Genomic DNA, 27,711 nt, shown 5'->3' with positions numbered 1-27,711 from the left:
GGGGGGGGGGGGGTTGATTGATATTACCAAATTAACACTCCCTCTCTCTGTAAAACATCCCAACATATCCATCAAAACACTACCGATCTATCTTAGCCCATATTATTGCAGAAGTCCATCAGTCACAAATACTGTGTGTAGGCGGGACGGGGATGTAATCAGGTCATTGTGGTTCAGACTTTTATGATTTGATAGATTAGACATAATCAACATAACCTTGCTGCCCTTATTACTGGACTCTGAGTGTTTCTCTTTGGGGTCACTGTGGTCGTGCAGCAGCGTGTTTTCCATCCAAGGTGGCTCTCTTGAGGTGAGTGAAGGTCTGAAAGGTCAAGAGGGGAACCGGAAGAGGACTGTGATAGAGGGAACACTATGGAGGAAGAGGGAGAGTGGAAGGATAATGGAGGTGGAGGTGGTGGGAGCAGACAGGGCTGCATCTGAGAATGACATTGAGGGAAGTGAGGAGAGTGACTATAAACAGACATCTGCTGTTTCCTTTTGTAAGCCTTGAAACTAAGTGACAAGAGCAGAGAGAGAGAGAGCGAGAGAGAGAGAGGGGGGGGGGGGGTAGAGATAGAGTGAGAAAAGCAAAATAAAGAGACACAGAGAAGAGAGAACATGTAGACACAAGACTGACAGAGACGGAATCTTTCGTCTGGAAGAAATCGAAATGAACCCTGGCATTTAGAGCTAAACACAAAGGACTGTCCCCCCCCCCAGAAGATTTCTAATCAATGTTTTTTTTCTAGGTGTCTAGTGCTACTATATGTTTGTGAGCCCATTTAGGTTTCCATTTAGAAAAAGACTCATGCAACATGAAGAGCAACATGTTGATGTCATATGGGCAAGTCCACTACAAAGAAGGAAACACAAAATGTGATAAGAGCTAGTGCATCATATTCAAATACAATCTTTATTTGTAGACAGCTTCATCTGAATGGTACAATAAACAGCAGCACAATCCATTGCAATCCAAGGACAAGGACAAGTTCACATTTACATTATAACAAATAGAGGACTAATACTCTTTTCTTCAGGGATTTGGTTCGTAATCTGAAGAGATATAAACATCCAATTATCAATCATCAATGAGCACAGATGGCGTCACATAGGCTGCGTTTACAGAGGCAGCCGAATTGTGAGCTCTTTTCTGTAACTTATTGTTCCTTTGACTAATCAGATCAGCTCTGAAAAAGAGCTGGTGTGAAAAGATCTGAAACATTTCAGAATTGGGCTGCCTGTGTAAACGCAGCCATATGTGACCCTACTCCTTGTGTTGACTTATAAAACCCCGGCTACAGATGGCTTTTCCTTGCAGTGTTACATCCTCGTGCTACTTCGCCATAAACTCAGAAACGGTAGTGAGTATATTTCTTTCCAAAGATTGATCCACCCACATGATTGGACTGAATACATACCAATTACAAATTAGTTTTAGATTCAGTTAGATGTTAGAGATGTAATACAACAAAGATAATATAACAAAGATAACATTCAATTAGCTCATTAGAAAACAAAATAATAATTACAGGATAAGCTATTTCTCATATATCTCAGATAGGACCCTTGGATCTTTCTTACTTTTTAACTCCACATTGTTTGGAAAGGGCTTGTAAGTAAGCACTTCACGGTAAAGTCTACACCTGTTGTATTCGGCGCGTGTGACAAATAGCATTTGATTTTGAGGCATAAAAATACAGCAGCGAGACAGGACATTCGTATTACAATTTAAAAAGTAATGCCTTACTGTGTTTTGTTCAGCATTACAATTTCAGTGTACGTACAAGAGGATTTGAAAACTGTAAACATTGTAAACATACGGTAGTACAACAAGTACAAAAGCACATGTGGCAAAGACATGGTCAGAATACACCAATACACCAGACCAGTGCTGACAGCTTCACTCCTCTTCCATGGATTTCTCAATCTCCTTTAGCTTCCTCACAAACTCCTGAGCCTCTCCGTCTCCTGTCCGTGCGTCCAAAATCCTCATGATTGGCTTCTCTGGATGGAGAGAGCAAACAGAGACGTAAGTGCATCCATCCAACGCCTGCCACAATTACCTTTAGATTGAACGGGTCGCTAGGTTGGATTACAGAAGTAATAGGAAACCTTTCCCAGACTTAACAGGCTCTCCCCCCTGGGGGCCCGTTCCCGCTCAGTGAGGAGTAGTGTTATGTAATGTAGTCTATCCGGCAGACTGTCCTACCAGGTTTGGGGTCAATTCCTTTCAATTCAGTAAATTCAGGAAGTAAACTGAAATTACAATTCAAATTTTCCTAAATTCTTTTCGATGAGGAAAACGTGGAATTAGAATTCGGGTTTACTTAATTCATTGACTGAATTTAAATCGAATTGACCCTAACCCTGCTCCCTACCGCTGGGTTTGCTCCGGGCCAGGTGCAGAATGGTCGGCTGGATGGTCTTTCCGGCCGCTGAGGCGTTGGGTCTCCCTGGCCAACAGAAGTCACTGAGCGGGGCCAATGCCTCCCCGGCAAAATCGTTGGTGGACAGCCAATCATAGTCCATCACAGTAAAAGTCAGACAGGCAAACCTGTGCCTGTACTGCTCTGGGCTGACATGGCTGTGGGACAGCAGATAGAGGAAAATGAGTCAAACTGAAGTCTACATCTCCATGTTTTGCTTTTCAATCTAGCTGCTGTCAAGAGGGAATTATCATATCATCCACCAATCCCAACATTTCCTTCTCCGTTAGTGCATACAGAAGGCGGATTAGACACTCACAAATAGAAGAGCTCATCAAATACTGGGTGCAGGGTCTTGAGCTTCACTTGGGTGCGCTGGCTCTTGGCCATGGGGAAGAGGTGGTGGGGACAGAGCTCCACGATGACAAAGGGGTCACTCAGCCCTGTGTGGCACCAGAGAGAGAGAGAGAGAGAGAGAAACAGGAACGAATGGGGGGCTCATACAGAAGATTGGATTGGAATTCTTTCTGCATATGGAGCTGCATGCCAATGGAACTCTGATATTTACCATTGGCGTCCAACGCAATGAGATCGGCGGCATGCAGGATCTCCACCGTGAGCCTCTGCTCAGAAGCATCATAGTAACACTTCACACTGACGCGGCCAAAGCGGGTGTGCTTTAGTGTTCTCTGAAAGGCAGATCCATATTAGAAATCATATATAAAACAGGTGATTGATTGGATTGGATTGTTATACATCCATTCAGTACAGTGAATCCTGGACATCAAATCTAATTTTATTTGTCACATACACACGGTTACCAGATGTTAATGCGAGTGGAGCGAAATGCTTGTAGTAAGTAGACATGCCTGTAAAGTTGTTCAGGCGTTCTAAAATAAACCGCTGTTACAGAATACAGTTAGCGACCACAAAAGCATTAAAGAGATAAAGAAAAAGAAAATGTGTTGTGATCTTTCAGCTCCTAATCAACACTCCCCCACTACACTAGCCTGGGGGCTAGAGTCACATGTGGCAGCCCAGCAGGCTGCAGACTACCTGCTGAGAGATCTTCTCCAGGAAGTACTGCTCGATCAGCTCAAAGGACGAACACTTGTTCAGCCTCAGCTCCTCGTCAAGAGCCTATAGGAACAGCAGTGGGGAGGGGGCTCGTCAGGAACCAGCTGAACAACCCCCACTAGAAAAGTCTCTCTACCAGGGTCAGGCATTAAGTAGCTAAATGGTACATAAACCCTTGGTGCTCTCACCTTGTAGTCGACATGGTTCTTCAGATCTTCTATGGCAAGTCCCTCTCCATCAGCATAGAAGAACTGCACCAGGGCCTGAAAGGAGCATTGTGGTGGGGAAGGTTTCAGGTTACATGTTCTGATACTCCGCTCTGTTCGACTGGCATGACTAGCTAATTAGCGGTGGTAACTATAACTAACGCCTTTTGTTGGAGCATATGTCAGAGGATATTAGCAGACCGGTATGTATCCTCGCTGACAGCGTGAAGCCCCCAGTAGGAGAAGGAGATCACCATGGAACACACCACATGTTCTACCCACGCAGCTTTGCATTTTCCTGACTTTTCATCCAAATCTGTCGTGTGTCCCTTGCCAGCTCTGTGCTCCATTAGAATACAGGAACTGTCACATTGCCATTCTAGTGGGGACTCTCCTCAGCAGGGACTGAGCAGCCAAGAGACCTGATGAATATCAGTGGTATGGAAATTATACCACACAAGTAATTAGCAAGGATAGAGTAGCTGATGATGGTGAAAAGGAAGAGGAAGAAGTGGAAATAAGCCCCCAAAGTGATTCTCCCTGTCTCTGGGGTAGAGAGAGAGACCACTGACCTCCACAGTGTACTGGAAGCGGTTGTAGAACTCCACCTGGACTCCCATGTTCTCCGCCACCGTGTCTAGGATCATTCTGAGGAGCAGCTCCCACATGCCGAGGAGAACTCTGTGCAGAAGACAGGAGAACACAGTTAGACAACGATCCGCTGTATGTCAAGTGATCATAAAGGCCGGATAATGACCAGTACTACAGCATAATGTGTCAGAGGGGTATCGTTATTGTGTGCATGTCTAAGATGCTCGTCTAGATAAAGACGTGACACAGCAGGTAATTACCTAGCCAGATTCTCCTTCACCAGAGACTTGCTGAGGATGACTAAAGTGTCACGTAAGTACTTCATGAGGGGGGACACGGCCTGAAACAGAACAATGTCACAGAACAGTGTCCCATCTTAGGGGGAAGCCTATCGAGGAAATGTCTTCAAACCCAGAAAGGACAAAGAAAGAAAGCAGAGAGGTTGCTGCTCCATAACAGAAGCAGAGCACAATGTACTGTTCAGTCTTACATCATCGTTGTTGATGGAGTCAGGGGACAGGCTGATGTGTTGGAGGTACCTCTTCAGCTCTGAAAGCATCTAGACAAAACACACGATATCACAATGCACTGGTTTACCTCTCTGTTCAAGGCAATGTGACAATGGTTACCAGGCAAGACACAATTTGAGTATGCCATATCATACAGCATTATGTAACCAGACCTGGGTTCACATAGTATTTGTTTTCTTTGAAATAGTTTAGCTGTGCTGGATTAAGGTTGCCTGACATGAGGGACCAATGGAATAGTCCCAAATGTGAAACCCCCCGACCGTCTTGCACTCCAAACAAGCTCCATCAAATGCCCCAAAAAACAAGAAAACAAATACTATTTGAACCAAAGGTCTGTATCATTTATGTAACTCGTTCTCATGGAAACTGATATTGACGTGCATGACTGTCCCTTGCCTGTGTCAAAATTCACAAGGCCGCAGGGCCAGATGGATTACCAGGATGTGTACTGAGAGCATGCGCTGACCAACTGGCAAGTGTCTTGACTGACCCTTGCCAGGTGGTCAGCTGACACTGTCGTAGTCCATGTGGGGTCAAACGACATAAGGAGGGCTAGCTCGGAACATTTGAAAATGTATTTTAAAAGAACTGATTTTAGCATTATAAGACTCCAAAAAACAGCCAATAATTTCAGGTCCAGCACCATCGTTGGGCCGCGGGTGTGAAAGATTCAGCAGACTGCTGGCATTACACATCTGGCTAAAAGACTACTGTAGCTCTGCTGGAATCACTTTTATAGATAACTTTGACACCTTCTGGACCTATTGTTATGTTACTGCTGCTCTTTAATTACATGTTACATTTATTTCTTATTCGGATTCTGATTTTTTAAAACTGCATTGTTGGTTATGGGCTTGTAAGCAAGCATTTCACTGTAAGGTCTACACCTGTTGTATTCGGCGCATGTGACTAATACGATTTGATGACTGGTTACTAAGTATGACCAACAGAGAGGACAGTTCAGTGAGATGGAGGGACCTTGTCTGTGAGGTGGGTGATGAGGCGCTTGGCCTCCCTCTGTAGGTCCGCATCCACATTGTAGAGCTGTCCGTTCAGGGCCTTGTTGACCTGCTCCTTCCCCTCCGCCCCGCAAGACTCCTCCATGGCTTGCTCCACGCCCTGCCAGTCCAGGTCCCGAGGCAGGTGGCCCAGGAACACACGCACATGCTCTGTGTTGTTCAGGGCGATGCACAGCTAGCCCACACCAAGATCCAGGAAGTACATTAGCAGAGGGAAGAAGAGAAAGCCAGAGGAAAGGTCGAGAATGGTTGAAGGAAAGAAAGGACGAAAAAGAGGCAGGGCTAAAGAAAAGAGGCAGGACGGTAAGTAGACCAGTGGAGGCTGCTGAGGGCTCATAATAATGGACAGAATGGAGTGAATGGAATGGTATCAAACCCCTGAAAAGCATGTTAATGATACCATTCCATTTACTCTATTCCAGCCATTACTATGATCCGTTCTCCTCTAAGCAGCTTCCACTGAAGTAGACCAAACATATTACACTACGGACAACCCGCCGAGGTCTTTGTGTTGCCAGGGAAAGAACACTCGCTGACATTTAATTCCCACGTCATCCTTCCCACGTCATTTACTTCCCCTTCCTTCCTGCCTTCCCACAGGCGTTACCTGCACCATCAGGCTCTTGATGTCTCGACCCTGCTGGCTCCTCTCAATCTTGCGCTTTATCATCTCTGAGTAACACATGGCCTCGCTGCAGAAATTCTGCAACACAGACAACATCTCACTCATCATCATCATCAAGAGTGAAACCCTCAATTAGTATAATTTTTTCTGCTCTGGTTGTTTGTGATTGTGGCTTGCCACCTGTAGAGCTTCTACACTGTCTCTGGATGTGTAGCGTGTGTGAAAGCGTGCACTTATGTGTGTGTGTGCATGGGTGTGTTTCTGTGTGTGTGGCGGTTACACTCACGTCTGTCAGGCGGGTGACAAAGATGAAGGCCCCTGCAGAGTCTGGCCAGGACAGCTCCTTCCAGAACTCCCGCACCTGGCTGAAACACGCTGTCACATCCACCGCTGAGGAGCTGTGTTTGGCCTGCTGTACTGGCTCCAGCTGTTCAGTACACACACACACACATTCTATGAACAACAACTTATAGAAAGTCATAAACATGTACTGTATTAGAAATACACTGACACACAGGTACAGTACACAGAAACTAACTCATATTCAGAGTACATTAGATAGAAACATCATGCTGGGTTACAGATCATCAATGGGTTCTGCTGTAGAAGTGTAATGGATATCCTGATTGCCATATGTTCCATGTTTTCTCAGATTGCTTTTCCATGAAAAGCAATCTCTATAGACACTTCCATAAAATGCCTTCTCACCTGGTCCATATCTACTGCTCTGCGGATCCTGTCACAAGACTTGTCATGGACTATCTGCAGCCACTTGTGGATAGACGTCTTGAACCAGTTGTGATAGCCAGTCAAGGCCATCATCTTTGCGTCCCTGAGAGAGAAATACTCATTAACCACCTGACATTTAGCTAATCTATTGTATCTTCAGGCATATGGAGGAGTTAACTGCAAGATCAAATCACCAAGCAATAACAACATCTAACCAATCTTTCTGTTTTCTAAAAGTTCAATACAACCAAGCTGAACATCCACCAGTCTGACCGGGTGACAGGGTGTACAAACTCACCTGAGAGGGAGGAACTCGCTGAAGCGTTTGAGTATTTTCAGAGACATGTAGAGCTCTAACAGAGTCTCTCCCATGGTCTGAGTTAGCCTGGAGCTCTCCTGCTCCAGAGTGCCACACACCTTCTCCATGGCAACGCTCACGTCGTCCGCGACCTGGGGGAGCACAGGGGTCAGTCACCCCATCTCAGAGGTCAAGGGTCAACAGTGAGGATACATGCATGCTGAACATACAGGAACACTATATGCATCAGTATACTGTATATCATCATGTATCAGGGCAGCAGGTAAGCCTAGTGGTTAGAGCGTGGGGCCAGTAACGGAAAGTTTGCTAGATCGAATCCCCGAGCTGCCAAGGTAAAAATCTGTTGTCCTGCCCCTGAACAAGGCAGTTAACCCACTGTTCCTAGGCTGTCATTGTAAATAAGAATGTATTCTTAATCGACTTGCCTAGTTTAATAAAGGTCAAAAAAAAATGTATGGGTAAATGTCATGTGTGGATAAAGATGTTGGCAGGTTCTATTCCTTTTGGTTTCAAAGGAATTCTCACCAGTTTCTCCAACTGTCTATACGCGATGCTGAAGAAATCCACTTTCACCGCACTGGGGGGTTTAAAAAGACAAAACAAAGAACAGGATTCACTTGCTATTTGACATAATCAACAGGATTCTACTTAAAAGTCAAGTTCGCCCCGTCACCCTCCTTGATTAACACAATAAACTGCAGGGACTGTTTGTGTACCTGTAGAAGAGCTTGTTGTAGACGTTCTGTCCCCTCTGTACATCTGCACACACTGCATCCACCACCTGGACCAGTCTCCTCAGCTGCTCCTCTAGAGCCTATAGAATCGACACACTACAGCTCACACACAACCCTGACAGTCCCCATCCATGTGTTACCCAATAAATGACTGGGAGTTTATATATAGAATGTGCGACTCTATTTGTATGAATTTGTGTGTTATCAATTCTTATGGTGTCAACTTACCCCGTCCTCTGGTTTGAATTGTGAAATTGTGCTCTCGTACCACTCCACTGTACCTTTCTGTTGAAATCAAAGATTGCAGTCACTCAAATTAGTCAGGCAACAGTGCTAACACTAACAGGTCTTCCTTATATTTATGTTGTACCTTGACAACAGTGGCAATTTCCAAACGCAGCTCATTTCGAAGGGGGCACGCAGTCTTGAAGGCCGGCATGGTCTGCATGTGTCCTACACCCCTGAGTCACAAGCACAAAGGGAGAGAAACATGGGCCTGTTATTGTAGCCCAACAACTCATTACTGAGTAAAAGACAAAAGGCACAATGCAAGGTGATTTTGTAGGTAATCAAAACGATTGTTGGACACAAATGTAGCAAATGATTGCTGGAACAGACAATCCTGACTGGCCTAACCTGTCATTTCTGTCAGCCTTTTTAAGTTACGGTGACTGACAACAAGAATGATTAGTATGGGTCTGAGTACATGTTTTTTGTGTGTTGTCTGTGTCCACAATACACAGAGATCTCTGTGTCCACAATACACAGAGATCTCTGTAGGAGTGTCAATCACTGGGCAGACTTTGAAATCTTATTGGAAAAGGCCCTGCAGGATCTCCATTAATCTGGTCTGCGCGACACAGAAGTACAGCGCCCCGTGGGGCTGCTCACAGAGAAAGATCATAGCAACATGAGCCTCAACATGAGCCTACTTTTATTGGCACAGTCACCACCATTCAAGTAGAAAACCCCTCCCAATAGGCTTATGATTTAGTCACCCTGCCCTCCTCTTGGCTGTTCTAGGTACTCCGTCTGTGGTTTTATTCTAGTGACTTGGTTGAGTGTTTGGTCTGGTATGACAGCGCTGGCGAGTGTTTGATGCGGTGATGTGGTGAGAGAGAGGGGTTGGTGGGAGTCACAGGTGGCTGGTGGCACCTTAATTGGGGAGCACGTGCTCATAGTAATGGCTGGAACGGAATGGTATCAAACACATGAAACACGTTTTCCATATGGTTTAATGTGATTCCATTCATTCCATTCCAGCCATTACTATGAGCCTTCCTCCCCTCACCAGCCTCCTGTGGTATGAGTTTACCTCAGCATGAGCTCGCAGCGTGTAACGGCGGCTGGACTGGTGCAGGGGAACACCTGGCGCATGCTCTTCATCAGACACAGACAGTGGTCCGTGTACAGCCTGAAGCTGTCCGACAGCTGCCGCTCCTGAACACAGGAAATACATCATCATCACATCACTCAACCTCACAATGATCGATCTAGCCAATAACAGCACATTCAGACAGAATTCTGGGCTTCAGTCTAGTTTCCAGAAAAACTACCGCACCGAAACAACTAGGTTTTGATTGAATAACAGACCCCTAGGTCATAGGATGATGGATGTTGAGTGGTGAGTTAATGAGGTGTCCTAATGCCAGATGAAAGTTGATTGTGAGCCAGAGGTGAGCTGTGAGAAGACAGTAGGCCTACCAGGTCTCCCTGCACAGCTTGGGGTTCCCACTCTGCATCGATGGTCCTCAGCAGCCTCAGCAGCAGGGTATAGCACATCCTCTGGGACCGGTGGTGGCTGCTATAGCACTGCCAGCGACTGCAGACCAGAGCAATATATACTACTATACATCTACTGTACACAACCCTCACCTCTCAGCTGAGATGAATGGTTTCAGACCTAAAAGGACTAGGAAGGAAAAGGTGCAACTCATAATTAAAAACGTGGTACTTTATTGGCACAGGCTCCTCCAGCTTGGCATAGCTTTGATTTTGTCATTTGGACCACCGCAATACCTTTGGCATATGATCTACATTGAAGTGTTACTATTGTAGCTACTTACATGATGGCCTGTTGCAGGGGCGAGAGGTCAGTTTGCACAGCATGATGGGACAGCACAGTCCATGCTGGAGGACTCACCTGCCCATTCCAGTTATAAGGCTCTTTCTGGAGAAAAACAAGATGATTTACATGGATCGCATAAGGAAACCATCCATAGCCATTTCTGTCATTTCACTTGATAATAGAATGATAATAGAATGCACTGTATAGTAGAGTTACCTGAATATGAGCATGCTCGTACTCCAGAATCTGACTCAGCATCTTCTTATGAATGACTTCTTTGGATTCCCTCTTACTCAGTGTAGTGTCTCTCTGGGGAACAAAATGAAATGATCAAGTGACTTGGGTAGAATACACAGGTACTATGGAGCAGAGAGACTGTACTAGCTACCTGGGTAGTGAAGAGCCTCAGAATCAGGTGACATTCTCCCTGGACCTTGGAGGCACTGGACCGGGGCTCCAGCTTAAACCACTTGTCATATCCCATCACAGGAATCTCCTACAGGCGAACAACAAACAGGCTAGACCAGGGATGGGCAACTTTGATGAGGGTGGGGACCACAAAAAGTCTGATTTCATCATGAGGGGTCGCAGTTGCTCGCTGGTCTGCGTACTCACATCCTGTTTAACACTTAATTTCCTGCAATTCTACACATTCTTCCATGGGGTGGAGAGAAATGTTAACAGTTTTTAATATGATATGAGTGAGACTGATAAAAAGTTCTAATAGCTGGCTGCAAAGCTAACTTAGCAATCTACTTTTTTTTTTGTTGCTGAAATGGGCTAATTGACTGACTATCAGTGACTGACATAAGAGACAAACTGCCAAAGTTCGAAATTGCACTTTTTCTATTCTACTATTCTAACTCTCAACATTAAGTTGAGACCCCGACTGAGTTCCTAAATATATACAGTTGAAGTCGGAAATTTACATACACCTCAGCCAAATACATTTAAACTCAGTTTCACAATTCCTGACATTTAATCCTCGTGAAAAATTCCCTGTCTTAGGTCAGTTAGGATCACCACTTTATTTTAAGAATGTGAAATGTCAGAATAATACTAGAGAGAAGGATTTCTTTCAGCTTTTATTTCTTTCATCAAATTCCCAGTGGGTCAGAGGTTTACATACAATCAATTAGTATTTGTTAGCATTTCTTTTAAATTGTTTAACTGGGGTCAAACGTTTCGGGTAGCTTCCAAAAGTTTCCCACAATAAGTTGGGTGAATTTTGGCCCATTCCTCCTGACAGAGCTGCTGTAACTGAGTCAGGTTTGTAGGCCTCCATGCTCGCACACGCTTTTTCAGTTCTGCCCACAAATTTTCTATAGGATTGAGGTCAGGGCTTTGTGATGGTCACTCCAATACCTTGACCTTGTTGTCCTTAAGCCATTTTTCCACCACTTTGGAAGTATGCTTGGGGTCATTGTCCATTTGGAAGACCCATTTGCGACCAAGCTCTAACTTCCTGACTAATGTCTTGAGATGTTGCTTCAATATATCCACATAATTTCCCTCCCTCATGATGCCATCTGTTTTGTGAAGTGCACCACTCCCTCCTGCAGCAAAGCACCCGCACAAAATTATGCTGCCACCCACATGCTTCACGGTTGGGATGGTGTTCTTTGGCTTGCAAGCCTCCCCCTTTTTCATCCAAACATAACGATGGACATTATGGCCAAACAGTTCTATTTTTGTTTCATCAGACCAGAGGACAATTCTCCAAAAAGTACGATCTTTGTCCCCATATGCAGTTGCAAACCGTAGTATTGTTTTTTTTAATGGTGGTTTTGGAGCAGTGGCTTCTTCCTTGCTGAGCGGCCTTTCAGGTTATGTCAATATAGGACTAGTTTTACTGTGAATATAGACACTTTTGTACCTGTTTCCTCCAGCATCTTCACAGGGTCCTTTGCTGTTGTTCTGGGATTGATTTGCACTTTTCGCACCAAAGTAAGTTCATCTTTAGGAGACAGAACGCGTCTCCTTCCTGAGCGGTATGACGGCGGCGTCGTCCCATGGTGTTAATACTTGCGTACTATTGTTAGTACAGATGAACATGGTACCTTCTTTCTGAGGCCTTGGCTGATTTCTATTGATTTTCCCATGATGTCATGCAAAGAGGCACTGAGTTTGAAGGTAGGCCTTGAAATACATCCACATGTACGCCTCCAATATAGTCAAATGATGTCAATTAGCCTAACAGAAGCTTCTAAAGCCATTACATAATTTTCTGGAATTTTCCAAGCTGTTTAAAGGCACAGTCAACTTAGTGTATGTGAACTTCTGACCCACTGGAATTGTGATACAGTGAATTATAAGTGAAATAATCTGTCTATAAACAACTGTTGGAAAAATGACTTGTGTCATGCACAAAGTAGATGTCCTAACCGACTTGCCAAAACTACAGTTTGTTAACAAGAAATTTGTGGAGTGGTTGAAAAACGAGTTTTAATGACTCCAACCTAAGTGTATGTAAACTTCCGACTTCAACTGTATATATATATATTTTTTTTTTATATTGATCCGAGGGCCTGCCCATGGGCTAGACACTAAGCCAGGAAAAAAGGGTTTTGTTCTCAAACAACTGGAACAGAGGTGCTACCTGAAATAATAGTGGATTTCTTTAGAGGCGCGACACTCTCTCCATCATAAAACTATAATTTATTCTAAATCCATTAAAACCGAGTGACGTTTCGGTCTGATGAAGGAGTAGACCGAAACGTCACACTCTTTTTGATGGATTTACAGTAAATTAATAACGGGTGTTGCGCCTCTCTGATAAACAGTGAGCCAGGTACCAAGTTTGGTGGAGTATTAATAAATGTTAGTTAACACTTATAAAAGCTAATAGATACAAATATTAGAATAAACCGCATCAAATGTATTACTACTGTATAAAATAAGAAACATTACCAGTAAACAGCAGTTGGGAAGTGAAAGCTGTAACTTTAAAGAATTACATTCAGTGGAATGTTGATGCAGCCCAGGAAGTCATCAGCATTGTCCTCAGATGATCCTGATGACGACGTCCCATTGGACCGCACCGATTTGGCAATCTGCTTAAAATACCTGGTGGGATAAGGTACTGATGAATACATGAAATATAACACAGAGCAATCAACCAGCACTGCGTCTCAATGACCTGGCAGTCAAGACCTCCATTCACTATATTAAAGGGCCTATTTCACCGATTTTATAATTAGCAAATAGAAGCCTGTTCTACCTGCCCATTCCTCTAAGTCCACTGACTTCATTCAGTTTTTTGCAGGCCTCTGCGACAGAGACGTCATCGTCATGGTCCCTGGGAAGAAGACCAAAGGTTAGTGGGACAGTTGGATAGCATTGGCATGCAGATTCCGTTTTCAGGAATCTGGACTGAAAGTGGAAAGGCCCACACTGTGTTTAATCTTACCATATGTCCATATGCAGTAGATCACCGTGGACATCATCAATGTCACTATTGGAAGAAAAAAAAGATCATAATTTAACATTGTGTAAACAAACGTTGTTACCGTTAGGATCTGAGACACATACAAATGTCAAGCATTCTGCCAACAACTTCCAGAATTGGCGTACCGTCAGTACTGTACTTACAAAACAAAGTGCTCATTCCAGACTGGGTTGAGAGTCTCTGGCTTGACCTCAGTCACCTGGATGCACGTGGCTGCTAGAACCTCCTTGGTACTGGACCTCTTCTCCAGCTTCTCCTTCCTCTTCCTGAAGCTGAACTTCCTCTCCTTCTTATCCTCTGTCTCCCGAGGGCTCTGGCCCAAGAGGATTCCCAGCATGCAATAGGGGTCGCTGTACCCTACCCAGGCACAATAAGGGTTAAACTAATATAGAGACACACTGAGATTATACTGTTAGAATGACGGTGATGTACCTTATTGCGGTTCAGGAATCAAAAGCAATTGGTCTGCTAGTAATAGCAGCCTGTGTCCTTTTAGACAAAGTAGTCCAGTATTGTCTAAAGTGGACAGTGACGTGATGATGGTTCTAGTGTCTTGGTTGAACCACTGTATCATGCGAAGTTTACATTTTTCTTCCAGACAGAAAAAACAATGTGGCTCACTCAATATAGTTGATCTGAAAATGTTCTAATCTTATTTCAATAATAAACAATTGCGTTCATTGTCAATGTGGAGTTGGAGATGGCAAATGGACACGATGACATTTCATATCCACGCACAGAAAACAAATGCTGCTTCCCATCAATAGCAGTAAATGAACAAACACCCCTCACCATTTGCATCCTTTGCCATTAGATTCTTCCCTTTCATGACAGACACTCTCAGGGTGAAACTGGCTCTCTGCAAAACAAAGTGCACAAAGTAACAGCAGTACACCGGCTAAGAGTCATGCATTAGTGAGAGGTCTCGCTGAAACGATCCATAAGCAGGCTGCATTCCAAAAGCGGGCCTTGAACATGGCATAGAGTGCACTTTGAAAACAACAGCTAGTCGGTGAACTTTATTTTAATTTGGATTCTTTAACTCGACAAATACACTTTCATCAGTGGTAAACAAAATACCAGCAATCACTGCAGTGTGAGTCTGTCAAGAGAGAATAATCAATGTGTTTTTTCTTTGTCTGGTGTATAATGCCAGGGCTTTGTGTGTCAGTAAGGTGGAAAGACACTGCTGCGCCAGCGAGAAACAGAGATCATTGTAGGATGGAACATTTAAATGGCACAATATGTTCTCCTCTGCACACAACCTTTCAAGGAGTCTTGCAGAAGAGCCCAGCATCTCTTTCAAACTGACATTTGAAAGGTTGCTGGTAGTCAAGGGCATCATACAAAGTGGGCTTTCACAGATCATTATGTCTCCTGGTGCACAGTGAGCCTCACTATGGCCATCAATACACTCCATCAGCTCAGTCTCTCCGGGTACATAGAGCTGTTAGTGCTTTCCATGCATTTCACTTTAACCTTGTGAATGCAACGTGCTATACACAGAGTATACCAAACATTAGGAACAACTTCCTAATATTGAGTTCCACCCCCCTACCGCCATTTTGCCCTCAGAACAGCCTCAATTCATCGGGGCATGGACTCTACAAGGTGTCGAAAGCGTTCCACATGGATGCTGACCCATGTTGACTCCAATGATTGCCACAGTTGTCAAGTTGGCTGGATGTCTTGATACACATGGCAAACTGTTGAGCGTGGAAAAACCCAGCAGCGTTTCAGTTCTTGACACAAACCGGTGCACCTGGCACCTACTATCATGCCCCATTCAAAAGCACTTAAATATTTTGTCTTGTCCATTCACCCTCTGAATGGCACACACACACAATTCAGTTCTCAATTGTCTCAAGGCTTCAAAATCCTTCTTTAACCTGTCTCCTCCCCTTCATCTACACTGATTTAACTGAATTTAACAGGTGATATCAATAGGGATCATAGCTTTCACCTGGATTCACCTGGTCAGTCTATGTCATGGAAAGAGCAGTTTTGTAAACTCAGTGTATAGCTAAACACAAAAGAAAGGCACATTAAATGGTGCAGACTTGAAGATCCTCACAGTGACAACTCAGCGGTGCCATCTTGTTCATACAGCTTACACGGCGGGTGTCTGCGGATGGGAGATACAGGAAGTGACAGGAGAGGAGACAGGAGATGGAAATTGACAAGATGGGAGTGGAACAAAGCATCTCACCTTGGATTCTTGGACTCTCTGCAGAATGATGTCATGTTCCTCCTGACCCATATCAAATACCTAGGAGAGGGACGACAGTGGAAAAGGGTGCTCTTTGCAAGAGAGCCTCATAGGTCTGTGAGCATATTTGCAATACACATCCAACTATACTCCTGCCTGCATTTTGACCTGTACGTTTATAAATCAAAGCTTAACTATTAAACTATTTGAAACAATAATACAATGATGATAAGCATTACATCCCTTGCCAATGATTTGCGTTCTCATAAGCTCGATCCTCCCAGATGGCTGCACAGGTTCAATCTCACTATCTTCAAAATGCCAAAGAGAACCAGGGGTCACTTCAAAGCATGGGGACATGTGCCTTGGTCCACCACCTCAAGCAGAGAGCGACAGAGGAAGCAAGGATGCAGCTTTGGAGTGACAGAGTCTGAATGGATGTAATATTACAGCTGAGCATCAATACTCAGTGGGCCAGGGCTTTGATGTTTAATCAGCTCTAAGCCAAAGCACATCTGCTCAGTCTCCTACAGATGTCTCATAGCAAACATGGCTCTCTACCGCCAGACTGAACCTCTAGGATCAGTTGGTGAGGACAGAGATTAGAGGGGTTTACAACAGGAGTCACATGACAAGACAATCTGATTTCTGCTGTTGTTTTCAAGGACAGTAATTATTTCAGCATACTTGGCTCTTTCTTGTCTTGTCTATTTTATTAGTCAGTATTTGAAGTGTAAATTACAGCACACTAGGGTGCGTTCATAAGTGTGTGTGTGCTTATGTGTATGAGAGTAAGTGTTTGTTGGTCTCTGCCGTGTGTGTGAGAGAGTTTGGCCAGGTGGACTGTACAGTAAACGGATTTAGCCGATCAAAAGAGTGTGTGAACCTTCAGCAGATAACTGAAGATGTCGCCTTCATTGGTGATGTACTCTGGCGAGGGCACGCCCACCCTGTTGACTACCGTGTAAACGGCCTCTTCATACAGGAGGTCCAGCTGGAAGAAAACAACCTCAGTGAATGCCTTAACTACCGTTTTTCTTTCTTAAAGCAGGGTCACTGCTAAATGAGAGCTGGGAAACAACTCTCTGTCAATAGAATGATGTGACCTTACTGTAGCTAACAATGTGTGAGGTTTATGCAACAGTGTAGCTAGCTACAGCCGTGTGAGGATAGAGGCAAACTGGGTTCAGGACACTAGATTCATGTTGGGGAGCTAGATATGAGAAAAGGCCAATAACAAGTCAAATACCCCTCCATCGCTAGAGCTGAATATTCTACCGTAGGGAGCCCAGGCTACTCACCTCTCTCCTGCTGGACCTCTCTGGAACAAAGGCCTGGTCTACGTGCTCTGCTGGTGGTGCGGCTGTGTTACCTTCCCCTTCGCACTGCGGAGACACAGAGAGAGATAACTTTAAACCTCAGAGCCACAGAGTCTCCCTTAAGCAGGCTCCATCACCATGACTGCTTCAATAAGGCTTGGAAAGGGGTGTGAGGTTAAGTCACAATGAGCTGTTATCGCCAACCAAACACTTTCGTTTTCAACTGCGGCACACAATCAGACAGAGGCAATGACTGCATCATTGATTTTCTTTTTGTTCCCCTTTCACCACTTTAAAACTTGAAGGGGCTGGAAAACAAGTGTTCTCAGATAAACATCTTAATAGCGCCCCATTCAGTCCCAGTCTCTTTCCTCTTGTGTGGGAAGTGAGGGGGTAGAGAGCCATGGAGAGCAGCTTCTTCTGATAGCTGAGCCTCCAGCCTTTTGAGTGGCCTTCTCAACCTCGTCCGTCTGTCCCCTCAGCGCACTGTGTAACACAGAGTTAAGAACGTCCGTAAGCTAGCTCCACAAATAGCTTGAAATGTACCAGACCGAGGGATCCAGTCGGTACCTTTTGGCAGGTTCAACCCATTGGAACGTTGTTAAGGAGGGCGGTCACGTGTGTTGCGAAGCAGAGGATCGCTGGTTCGAGCCCAGTGTGGGGCAGTTGGACAGTGAAGGAAGCTAAGCTGTTAGCAGCACATTAACCCCCGTTACATAGGCATAGCAGAGGGGACCGGTGAGAGCAAAGTATGTGTATACTACCCAAGACCTTTCCTCTATAGCACATATGTCAGAGTCAAGGCCCGCGGGCCACATCCGGCCCGCGAGAAGGTTTTTTACGGCCCCTGGGATGATCTTGATTTATTATTAGAACCGGCCCGCAGACCGCAGCAAGCCGGCAGCCCGCAGATCTTTTACACGCACCAATACTACATTTCCCACAATGCAACGGTGACGCACCGAGCAGTAGGCTGCTTCATTTCAATATTTATTGGCACAGCAGTCGTCAGCATCACAGTAAAATTAACTTTCAGATACCCATCAAAAATGGCAAAACGGAAGGTGGACACTGAGAACCGGGGGTTTCAAACAAGGTGGGAGTCGGAGTATATGTTCACGGAGGTAGCTGGAAAACCTGTGTGTCTTCTGTGTGGAGAAAGTGTGGCGGTACTGAAAGAGTATAATCTGAGACGACATTATGAAACGAAACACGCGGACAAAAACAAGAATATGGACATGGAACAAAGGCTACAAAAGGCAGAGGAATTAAAACGAGGCCTCAAATCTCGACAGGCTCTGTTCAAAAAAGCCAAATCACAAGGCCAGGCTGCTGTCAAGGCCAGTTTTATTTTGGCAGAAGAGATCGCTAAATCAGCCCGGCCATTTACGGAGGGGGATTTCATCAAAAACTGCATGATTAAAGTTTGTGACGAAGTTTGCCCAGAAAAAAGGCAACTCTTTTTAAATGTGAGTCTGAGCAGAAACACCATTGCCGAGAGAGTAGACCAGTTGTCCATCAATCTAAAAGAGCAGCTTGTGAAAAAGGGAAAAGATTTCATTGCATATTCCTTGGCTGTGGATGAGAGCACCGACATTTCTGACATTGCCCAGTTGTCAATTTTCATCCGCGGAGTGGACTCCAGCCTAAGCGTGACAGAGGAGTTTTTGGCTTTACGTCCTATGCATGGCACAACTACGGGGCATGATTTGTATGAAGAGGTGTCAAGATGTGTAAATGAGATGGAGCTGCCTTGGGAAAAACTCGTGGGTTTGACAACCGACGGAGCACCTGCGATGTGTGGACACAGGAGCGGACTGGTGGCGAAGATACGGGAAAAGATGCAAGAGGAAAACGCGACAGGTGAGCTGACAGCTTATCATTGTATCATACACCAGGAAGCGTTGTGCGGTAAAGCCTTGAAAATGGAGCATGTAATGAGCATCATCACGCGCACAGTTAACTTTATCAGAGCCAAAGGTTTGAATCACCGCCAGTTCAAGGCATTTCTGACGGAGTTAGAAACGGAGCATGGTGATTTGCCTTATCACACAGAGGTGCGATGGCTAAGCCAGGGAAAGGTGCTTCAAAGATGTTTCGAGCTTCGTGAGGAGATTTGTCTGTTCTTGGACAGCAAAGGGAAAGACACAACACAACTCCGAGACGAAATGTTTCTGTGTGAAATGGCTTTTCTGTGTGACATTACGAGTCATCTGAATGCAATGAACTTGCAGCTGCAGGGTCGGGATCATGTCATCTCTGATATGTACAGTACAGTGAAGGCATTTAAAACCAAACTGACTCTGTGGGAGACGCAGATGCGGAAAGAAAATTTGAGCCACTTTCCCAGCTGCCAGACCATGAAAGAGAAGCTCTCTACCAGTGCGTTCCCGAGCGCACAGTTGGCTGATAAAATAGGTATGCTTGCCGCTGACTTTCGACGCCGATTTGCTGACTTTGAAGCACAAAAAAGCAGGTTGGAACAGCTCGGTAACCCATTTGCTGTTGACGTGGAAAGCTCACCACCAAACCTCCAAATGGAGTTGATTGACCTCCAATGCAATGATGCACTGAGGGCAAAATATGCGGCAGTGGGTGCTGCGGAGTTCGCCCGTTTCCTCCCCGACACAATGCCCCAGCTGCGCATCCAGGCTGCTCAAACGTTGTCTATGTTTGGCAGCACATACCTGTGTGAACAACTGTTTTCTTTGATGAACCTGAACAAAACATCACACAGAAGTCGACTTACTGCTGAACACCTCCACTCAATTCTGAGGATTTCCTCAGCTCAGAGCCTTACCCCGAACATTGATGAACTTGTGGAAAAGATGGGACACCACCAAGTATCACCCTCAACCTCAAACAAGTGAACATTACTGTGCAATCACATATTTAGAGTTTTTACTCAGTTCAAGTTTAAAAGTTAAAGTTTAATATTTGTTTTCACTGCATGTTACTTCTCCTTAAACAAAGTGTTGTTTTTGATTAATAGATTTTTGCACTTTATTTTATTGTATTTCAATCCAATTATATTTTAAAAATATTTCAGTTGAGTGGATGATAGAAAATTGCTATTATTGTTTTTTTCTTTGAAGTAAATTTAGCCCACTTTTGCTAAAATAGAAAATATAGGCTACTGATGGTGCCTTGAATACCGGTTTCTTTCATTTAATGTTCATGTTATGGGGATTTTTATATAAAGGAAATTTGTCTTTTGTGTCTGTTGAAAATTAAAGATTACTGACAGAGCCATAAGAAAATATTGCTTTATTTATCTGATCATATTGGAATATATTTGTTAGGTTTTCAGTAGGTTCAATTAGGTTCACTAGACTATATGCGTCATTTAAAAAAATTTCAATGAACATTCGAACAGTCCGGCCCTCGGCTTGTAGCTAAATTTTTTATTTGGCCCTCCGTCCATTTGACTTTGACACCCCTGCTCTATAGTCTCCTTAAAAAATATATATATAATTTCAAGGATCTTCCTGCTTAAAGCCCACATGCAGTCTTTTTTACTTTATTTTTAAATCATCACTGTATGTCTAAAAAATCCCTGTGTGTGGTTAGTTCATGAAAATAACTCAGAATATGCTTTTTATCATTGCTCAGTCTGATTGTGTGGGTGTGTTGTTACAAATGTAAATATATGTATATGCACAGCCCTGATTGGCAGATAGGATCGTCTCGACTCTAGAGCCGACCCCTTCAAAGTAAGAGGATACATATACAAATAAAAGATTACTGGTCATTGGTCAGAATAATCAGATCAGATTGTGATGTCATGCTGTGGGCCAAAAACTCCACCCCACCTGAGCAGGCTGAAATTCCAGTCGTTTTTTGTTGTTCGTTTTTTAAAGCTCCAACACTAAAAGGGCATTATCATACTTTTCACAATATCAGACTGTTATTTCAACCTCATAGCATGGAAATATAATTTGTTTTACCAGAAAATCGCATTTGACTGGACTGCCCCTTTAAATTAACATAAGGAGGTTTAGGGTTTACCTCAGCCTGGGCAGCACGTAGCCGATTCTCTTGTTTCTGGAGGATGCCATTCATACGCACAAAGAACTCTCCATTCCCCTCAGACAGCCTGTAAAACATACAGAGAGATAACTGTCAATTAAATTCTCATTTGACACATTCTGTGAATTTCCTGTTAAGATTATAGAAACAAAACTGTCCTAAAGGGTCAAAATAGAGAAATGCTTTCTTAACCCCTCAGTAAACACTGTTACTCACAGATGCTTCTATTCTCCTTAGCAAATGTGGATTAGCTTTATTATGCTTGGTTTCCATTTAGCAAAAGACTAAAGGAGACCTAATGCTGAGCTGTCAATCACAACCAGCAACACATATAGTAGAGTATCATGAACAAACTGTTACATTATATATGATTCAATACCCCAGGTCTTTCACTAGACTAGACAGACATTCCTTCCTGCAGCAACCAATCTGAGGGGAATTGTCTGTTATTATACAACGGGTGGGTCTAATCCTGAATGCTGATTGGTTAAAAGCGCATTCCAGATGGTGTCTATTCCACAAATTAGCACCGGCTAAATCTATGACGTTAAATGGATATTTATTCTGTTCCATCTGACTGCGTAATCCACTGTCTCATCAGCCCAGGCCGGGAAGTTATAAACATCATCTCCACTATAAAAAGCATCTAGACATTATCTCACATTTCTTTTAGACTAACATTTAGTTTTCAGCAGTGGAGATTTGTATACACTTTACTGTCTGTCTGTCCAACATTTGCAACATTGTTTCAATGTTCAAATCTCCAACTGTCCCATAGTAATGAACGTGTAGGGGTTGGGAGTCGGGACGAGAGGCAGGCAGCGTTTCTCAGCCAGTCTAAATCATGAATCAGCTGGCATCCTTTTTTATGGCTATATACAAAGAAATGTCAATTGAAAAAAGGTCAAACGAAATTAAGTGCAGCTAGTTTGCAGCCTTTCCAGCTTCAGTTTGAAGTGAAATTGTTAGCTGTGTTGTTGGCTAGCTCCTCTGAACAACAGTCCTAACGAGGAGCACATTTTCTATGCCAGCGAAATCGTGCCTCATTAGCTCATTGTTAAATGTCACTAGAAAACAGTATAAACAAATTGCTATTGTTATTCTGTCTGTACTGTTTGACGTGACTGTAAGTTAGTCGTCGTTGGCTAACTAGCAAGCAAGGGATAAGAACGTTGCCAGCCAATGGAACATTTAGAATGAATGACTGGGTCGCGTCCATAGATAGAGAACAAAAAGACGGCATGACTGGGTCGCATTTTTGGCAACCGAACCGATAGAACGAACGACCAGCCGGCTTGGGTAGCAACTCTAGTTTTGTGTCGGGACTATATCCTGTGGAAGGATGAAATAGTATGAATAAATTCATCAAAATACATGTTTTTAATGAAAATATGTCAATCATTATTTGAATATGTTGGGAATCCCTTGTATAAAAGTGATAATGCCCCCGAAGCCGGTGGTTGGAGGATATATTGGCACAGTTTGCCAGCCCCCGACTTAGTCCCGGGCCTAACAACACCCGTGCCAATATATCCTCCAAATAACGGCTTCTCTGGCATTATCACTTAAATAACGTGTGTCTGGGAATTAATGGTAGCCTAAGACCAGTATAAACAGACAGTGGATATAAGGTGAGAAAGCAGCCCATCATCTCACTGCACTACACTTAAGGTCCTTGGGAGTTTCTGTGCTCCCTTGAGTAATAGCAAACATATGAAGCTCAACAAAGATTCAAAGGCACTCTACCATGTCTGCCATAGAATGTTATTCTAATCCAGGGAAGATACAAAATACATTCAATTTTTTATCTCTCTGAGCTGGTGAACTCCTGGACTCCTGCCACTTGCTAATTTCATAGCCCCAGTCACCATGGTGATGGAGGCACATTCATGGCGGAGGGATTCACTGGCAGCTGAACACCTTGGGAATACCCCCCTCTCCCCCCTCCCCTCTTTTCCTCACTCCCCAGACTAGAGGAGTGTTCTGGAATGAGTTGTGTGGCAGAGCACCAGGAGCAACAATTACAGGCCTGACACCTCCAGCCCCCCCCCCCCCCCCCCCCACCTGTATCCTATGTCTGAGACAGTGTCTCCAGGGAGCAGGAGGTAGTGAGTGGTAACACCCCTGATTATTTGTGGCCAGGGTACGTTTAGTGCGGGACGAGGATGACAGAGGAATGAGGATGTCTGTCTGTCTTTACAATGGAAGCTTGACAGGATCCCCAAAGAGCTAAAATAGCTCATTTCTGTAGAAATCATATTAATGAGCATGAAAAACATTCCTTCAATACAGTGACAGAATTCAAGGTACAGATACTTTATTTATGTTGGAAAATGGTAGTCTTGTAACATGTCAGCCCCATTAAATAGGTACTTTCATATCTGACAGCTAGCCTGACATTTTTGTGAAGCAGCATGAAGGCATGCCAAGCTTGTCTGCTTTGTTAACAGGTTGGTTACAGCATGAGTCATGTGGTGATTAAATAGGTTATTTGAGTCTATCAACATTTAACACTATGTATCCAAAACAAGACTTTGGCTCAGTGTACCAGCGGCACCTTTCGCTTTTAACCTTTGTAAGTGTATTTTCTGACGTCTGGATTCTCTTTGAAGATTTGTATGATTAAGAAAAACCCACAATCACAAATTATAGGGGTCTGTGTGAGTCAGTCAATCCCTTTCTCTCTCCCTCTCGGTCTCCCTCCTCACTTTCTCTATCCATCTCTCTCTCTCTCTCTCTCTCACACACACACACACACACACACACACACACGAACAATTTTATGTTGCTAGGAAACAGCTTCTTCCAATACAGTTTATTATTAATATTCCATTTTATTTTGAATATTTATTCAAAATCTTTGCTCATGTTTTGCTGTCTAAAAGGTGAATTATGAGATGAAACAGGCAAATAGACATGCAGACTCAGACGAACATATACAGATGAATACAGAGGAATACTTCATGTGTTTGGGTATATGCTGAAACATGACATAACATTTATTTATTTTTTAACAAAATAATTGTTTTCTCGTACATGTATCTTACATAGCCTGTGTCCCCATATGAATAGACATCATGAGGGTTATGAGGATGCAGCTTCAAAGCTTCAGAAAGTATTCCCCAAAACACCACATAGAGAATGTTTGCTAGGTGTGAGTGTTTCCGGTCTTTTTTGCATTCTTTAATATTAATGCTAATGAATCAAGAAATTAAATGTTCTTGACAATTAAAATTCCTCTAATGGTGTTACAAATCAATGAGCTTGGGATAATTTGGTAATGCCTGAATAATGATGGCTCGTGTTTAAGGTGAAGACAGGACTTTGAAAAGAGCAAGTCCTAGTCATCAGAAAATACAATCACCCTCAGGAAATGTCTATTGGTTAATAATCTCCTCTTCAGGGTACATTTCCTCACTGGGGATCTACAGTACTTCCTACATGTGATGTCTCTTTATGTACGACTAACATATAATGACTTCCTTCCATCCATGGATGAGAACCTACATTGTGATTATTTAGTTCTGACTGAAGAAACAACTGCTTATAATCTTTTCCCCCATGTGTGTTTGTCTCTGACCTGGAACTGACGTTACGTCAGACGCCCACCTGGGTAATTTACACCCTGGGTCGTCTACACTGGGCCGGACACTGGTGCTTTAGCCATGCCTCATTTGCATCCTTGGTATTAATGAGCGCCAGTGTGGATCATAGGTGTCGGCTCTCTTTCTATCCCTCTCTATGGCTAATGAAGGACACAAACAGGCTTTCATGCAACCTAATGATGAGCGTCCAGCGGCTCAGTCAGACTTCACTCAGGGTTCTCTCTAGCAGTCTTCAGTGGGAGCTGATGACCATGGTTGCTGCCTGCCTGGCAGAGGAAGACAAGTCTCTCTCTATCTCCTTCCTCCATCTCCCTCCTCCTTCTCTCCAAGTGGTGATAGAGTAAGTGATCGTTTAGAGCCATCATGGTTACACAGGGGCCTGGTCTAATTATAATCTCTCTCGTTGCAGTCCAGGTAGGTACAAAATGATGGATGGATGGAGAATGTCACATTTTCATTGCAAATCAATGGGTCAGATTGATGTGATAGTTATTCAATTCATCTCTCATAGCTGGGTTGATAAAGGGGAGACCGGGGTTGATTGTCACACTTATTTTTTACTCGTGTGTATCTCAACACCAGTACCTCTCTAGGCTAGATGAGACGCTGCCGTCCCACCTGACCAACATCCAGTGAAAGTGCAGGGCGCCAAATTCAAACTACAGAATTGTAAATATTTAACATTCTTGAAAATACACATGCAATACAGTATGTCAAAATAAAGCTTAACTTCATGTTAATCCAGCCACGGTGTCAGATTTCAAAAAGGCTTTATGGCGAAAGCAAACCATGCGATTATCTGAGGACAGCACCCCATCAAACAAACACAGACAATCATATTTCATCCCACCAGGCGCGACACATAACTCAGAAATAACGATATAATTCATGCTGTACCTTTGAACAGCTTATTCTGTTGGCACTCCAATATGTCCCATAAACATCACAAATGGTCCATTTGTTCGATTAATTCTGTCGTTATATCACCAAAATGTCCATGTATTTGGTGTGTTTTGATCCAGAAAAACACCGGTTCCAGCTCGCGCAACATGACTACAAAATATCTAATAAGTTTCCTGTAATCTTTGTCCAAACATTTCATAAAACTTTCCTAATACAATTTTAGGTATTTTTTACGTAAATAATCAATACAATTTAAGAAGGGATAAACTGCGTTCAATAGCGGATAAAAAAAAGTGGAGCGAGCTTTCAAGTCTCGCGCCCCAACCACAACAGTACACTAGACTCGACCCTCGTTCTGAACAGCCCTACTTCTTCATTTCTCAAAGGAAAAACATCAATCAATTTCTAAAGACTGTTGACATCCAGTGGAAGTGATAGGAACTGCAAGCAAGTGCCTTAGAAATCTAGATCCACATAGAAACCCATTGAAAAGAGAGTGACCCCCCCCAAAACAAATCCTGGATGGTTTGTCCTCGGGGTTTCGCCTGTTATACTCACAGACATCATTCAAACAGTTTTAGAAACTTCAGAGTGTTTTCTATCCAAATCTACTAATAATATGCATATCCTAGCTTCTGGGCCTGAGTAGCAGGCAGTTTACTTCGGGCACACTTTTCATCCGGACGTGAAAATACCGCCCCCTAGCCTAGAGAGGTTTTAAGGTGTCAGCATGCCTCGGTCGAACCGAACGAGTGTGCTCACATACTCCCTTAAAAGATCTTTGCTTGAAAAACTTGAAAAAAGCGTCAATATTACTGTTTGTCCATCTTGAGACGCCGTAGCCAATATATACTTCCTCAAAATAACTCAAGAAATCTGTCATAATTTATTTTTTTAATTTTTATTTTAGATCTAAGATGTTTGATGCAGTATTTCTCAAGTGAAACAATTTGCATGAAAACGAGTCCTCTCTCGTTGAATGACAACAAACACTTCATTGAAGAATCCCTACTGTTGACCAATCGCTGGCAAAGGGACGTAGACTTAGGCTACCGACTTTGGCTCGTCTCGAGAGACATTTTTGTCTGCACGATCAGCCATAAAAAAAACTTGCCGATGACCAAATGAACAAAACAGCACAAAATGTTGTCACAATATATAGACAAACTTTTCCTGACTGTTTCGGATGGGAAGCATGCGGATGCCTTTACAAGACTTGTTTCAATGTTAGGAGAAAGAACAATGTCTTGGGTTGAAATGGGGAGCCTTTATTAAATCTTATTCCAACATGGAGTTATAAGCCATCAAACACACTCAGCCCCATCACGGGTTGGATGTCACAGTATGAGGTTGGTTGTTCGCTACTAGCTGATTCCTTTTGTAACAGGAAATGAAGCTAAATAGGATACAGAATATTAGAAATAGCAAAGCCTTTCTTTGAATAAACAATATTCCTAACGAAATTAAGCTTTTTATGCCTTGATAATACCATATGACATTTTAAGTAAATGTGTGTGTGTGTTTGCACTTGCATGTGTGAGTGTGTGGGTGTGTGACAGAAATTATTTTTGTGAAAGAGAGGCAATGAAGAAAGCTAAAAGCACAACAACAAAAAAGCACAAAAGAGCTTGGGATGTATTATAATGGAGTTGATAATGACAACCAACCCCCTAACCCCCCAATGTAAATCAGACAGACAGACTTTTTTCACATTTTGTTACGTAGTAGCTTAATTCTAAAATTGATTACGTAGTTTTTTCCCCCGCATCAATCTATACACAATATCCCATAATGACAAAGCAAAACAGGTTTTTAGAAATTGTTGCTAATTTATAAAAAATAAAAAATAAATGAAATATCATATTTACATAATT

General features: G+C 43.4%; 1 protein-coding gene across 1 annotated transcript in view; it reads right to left on the bottom strand.

The window, feature by feature from the left end:
* Positions 1-894: 894 nt before the first annotated feature.
* The window catches only part of LOC129830446 (BAI1-associated protein 3-like), a 39,754-nt gene continuing 12,937 nt past the window's right edge, over positions 895-27,711 (bottom strand). The window contains exons 3-34 of the mRNA XM_055893025.1: positions 21,309-21,396; positions 17,283-17,366; positions 16,868-16,975; positions 15,982-16,041; positions 14,565-14,631; positions 13,916-14,129; positions 13,734-13,778; positions 13,545-13,622; positions 13,282-13,390; positions 10,713-10,820; positions 10,541-10,633; positions 10,323-10,426; positions 9,961-10,078; positions 9,572-9,696; positions 8,627-8,717; positions 8,485-8,541; positions 8,239-8,336; positions 8,048-8,099; positions 7,502-7,653; positions 7,183-7,306; positions 6,761-6,901; positions 6,457-6,552; positions 5,809-6,024; positions 4,791-4,859; positions 4,561-4,640; positions 4,282-4,390; positions 3,692-3,766; positions 3,483-3,566; positions 2,995-3,115; positions 2,746-2,869; positions 2,379-2,584; positions 895-2,004 (exon numbers count right to left, since the gene is read on the bottom strand). Of these exons, the coding sequence (XP_055749000.1) occupies positions 1,901-2,004; positions 2,379-2,584; positions 2,746-2,869; positions 2,995-3,115; positions 3,483-3,566; positions 3,692-3,766; positions 4,282-4,390; positions 4,561-4,640; positions 4,791-4,859; positions 5,809-6,024; positions 6,457-6,552; positions 6,761-6,901; positions 7,183-7,306; positions 7,502-7,653; positions 8,048-8,099; positions 8,239-8,336; positions 8,485-8,541; positions 8,627-8,717; positions 9,572-9,696; positions 9,961-10,078; positions 10,323-10,426; positions 10,541-10,633; positions 10,713-10,820; positions 13,282-13,390; positions 13,545-13,622; positions 13,734-13,778; positions 13,916-14,129; positions 14,565-14,631; positions 15,982-16,041; positions 16,868-16,975; positions 17,283-17,366; positions 21,309-21,396 (3,400 nt within the window). The 3' untranslated portion in view covers positions 895-1,900. The remainder of the gene's footprint in view (positions 2,005-2,378; positions 2,585-2,745; positions 2,870-2,994; positions 3,116-3,482; positions 3,567-3,691; positions 3,767-4,281; positions 4,391-4,560; positions 4,641-4,790; positions 4,860-5,808; positions 6,025-6,456; positions 6,553-6,760; positions 6,902-7,182; positions 7,307-7,501; positions 7,654-8,047; positions 8,100-8,238; positions 8,337-8,484; positions 8,542-8,626; positions 8,718-9,571; positions 9,697-9,960; positions 10,079-10,322; positions 10,427-10,540; positions 10,634-10,712; positions 10,821-13,281; positions 13,391-13,544; positions 13,623-13,733; positions 13,779-13,915; positions 14,130-14,564; positions 14,632-15,981; positions 16,042-16,867; positions 16,976-17,282; positions 17,367-21,308; positions 21,397-27,711) is intronic.

This window comes from Salvelinus fontinalis, chromosome 2 (genome assembly GCF_029448725.1).
Source record: "Salvelinus fontinalis isolate EN_2023a chromosome 2, ASM2944872v1, whole genome shotgun sequence".
Taxonomy (NCBI): domain Eukaryota; kingdom Metazoa; phylum Chordata; class Actinopteri; order Salmoniformes; family Salmonidae; genus Salvelinus; species Salvelinus fontinalis.
This window is presented reverse-complemented; position numbering and strand designations above follow the sequence as displayed.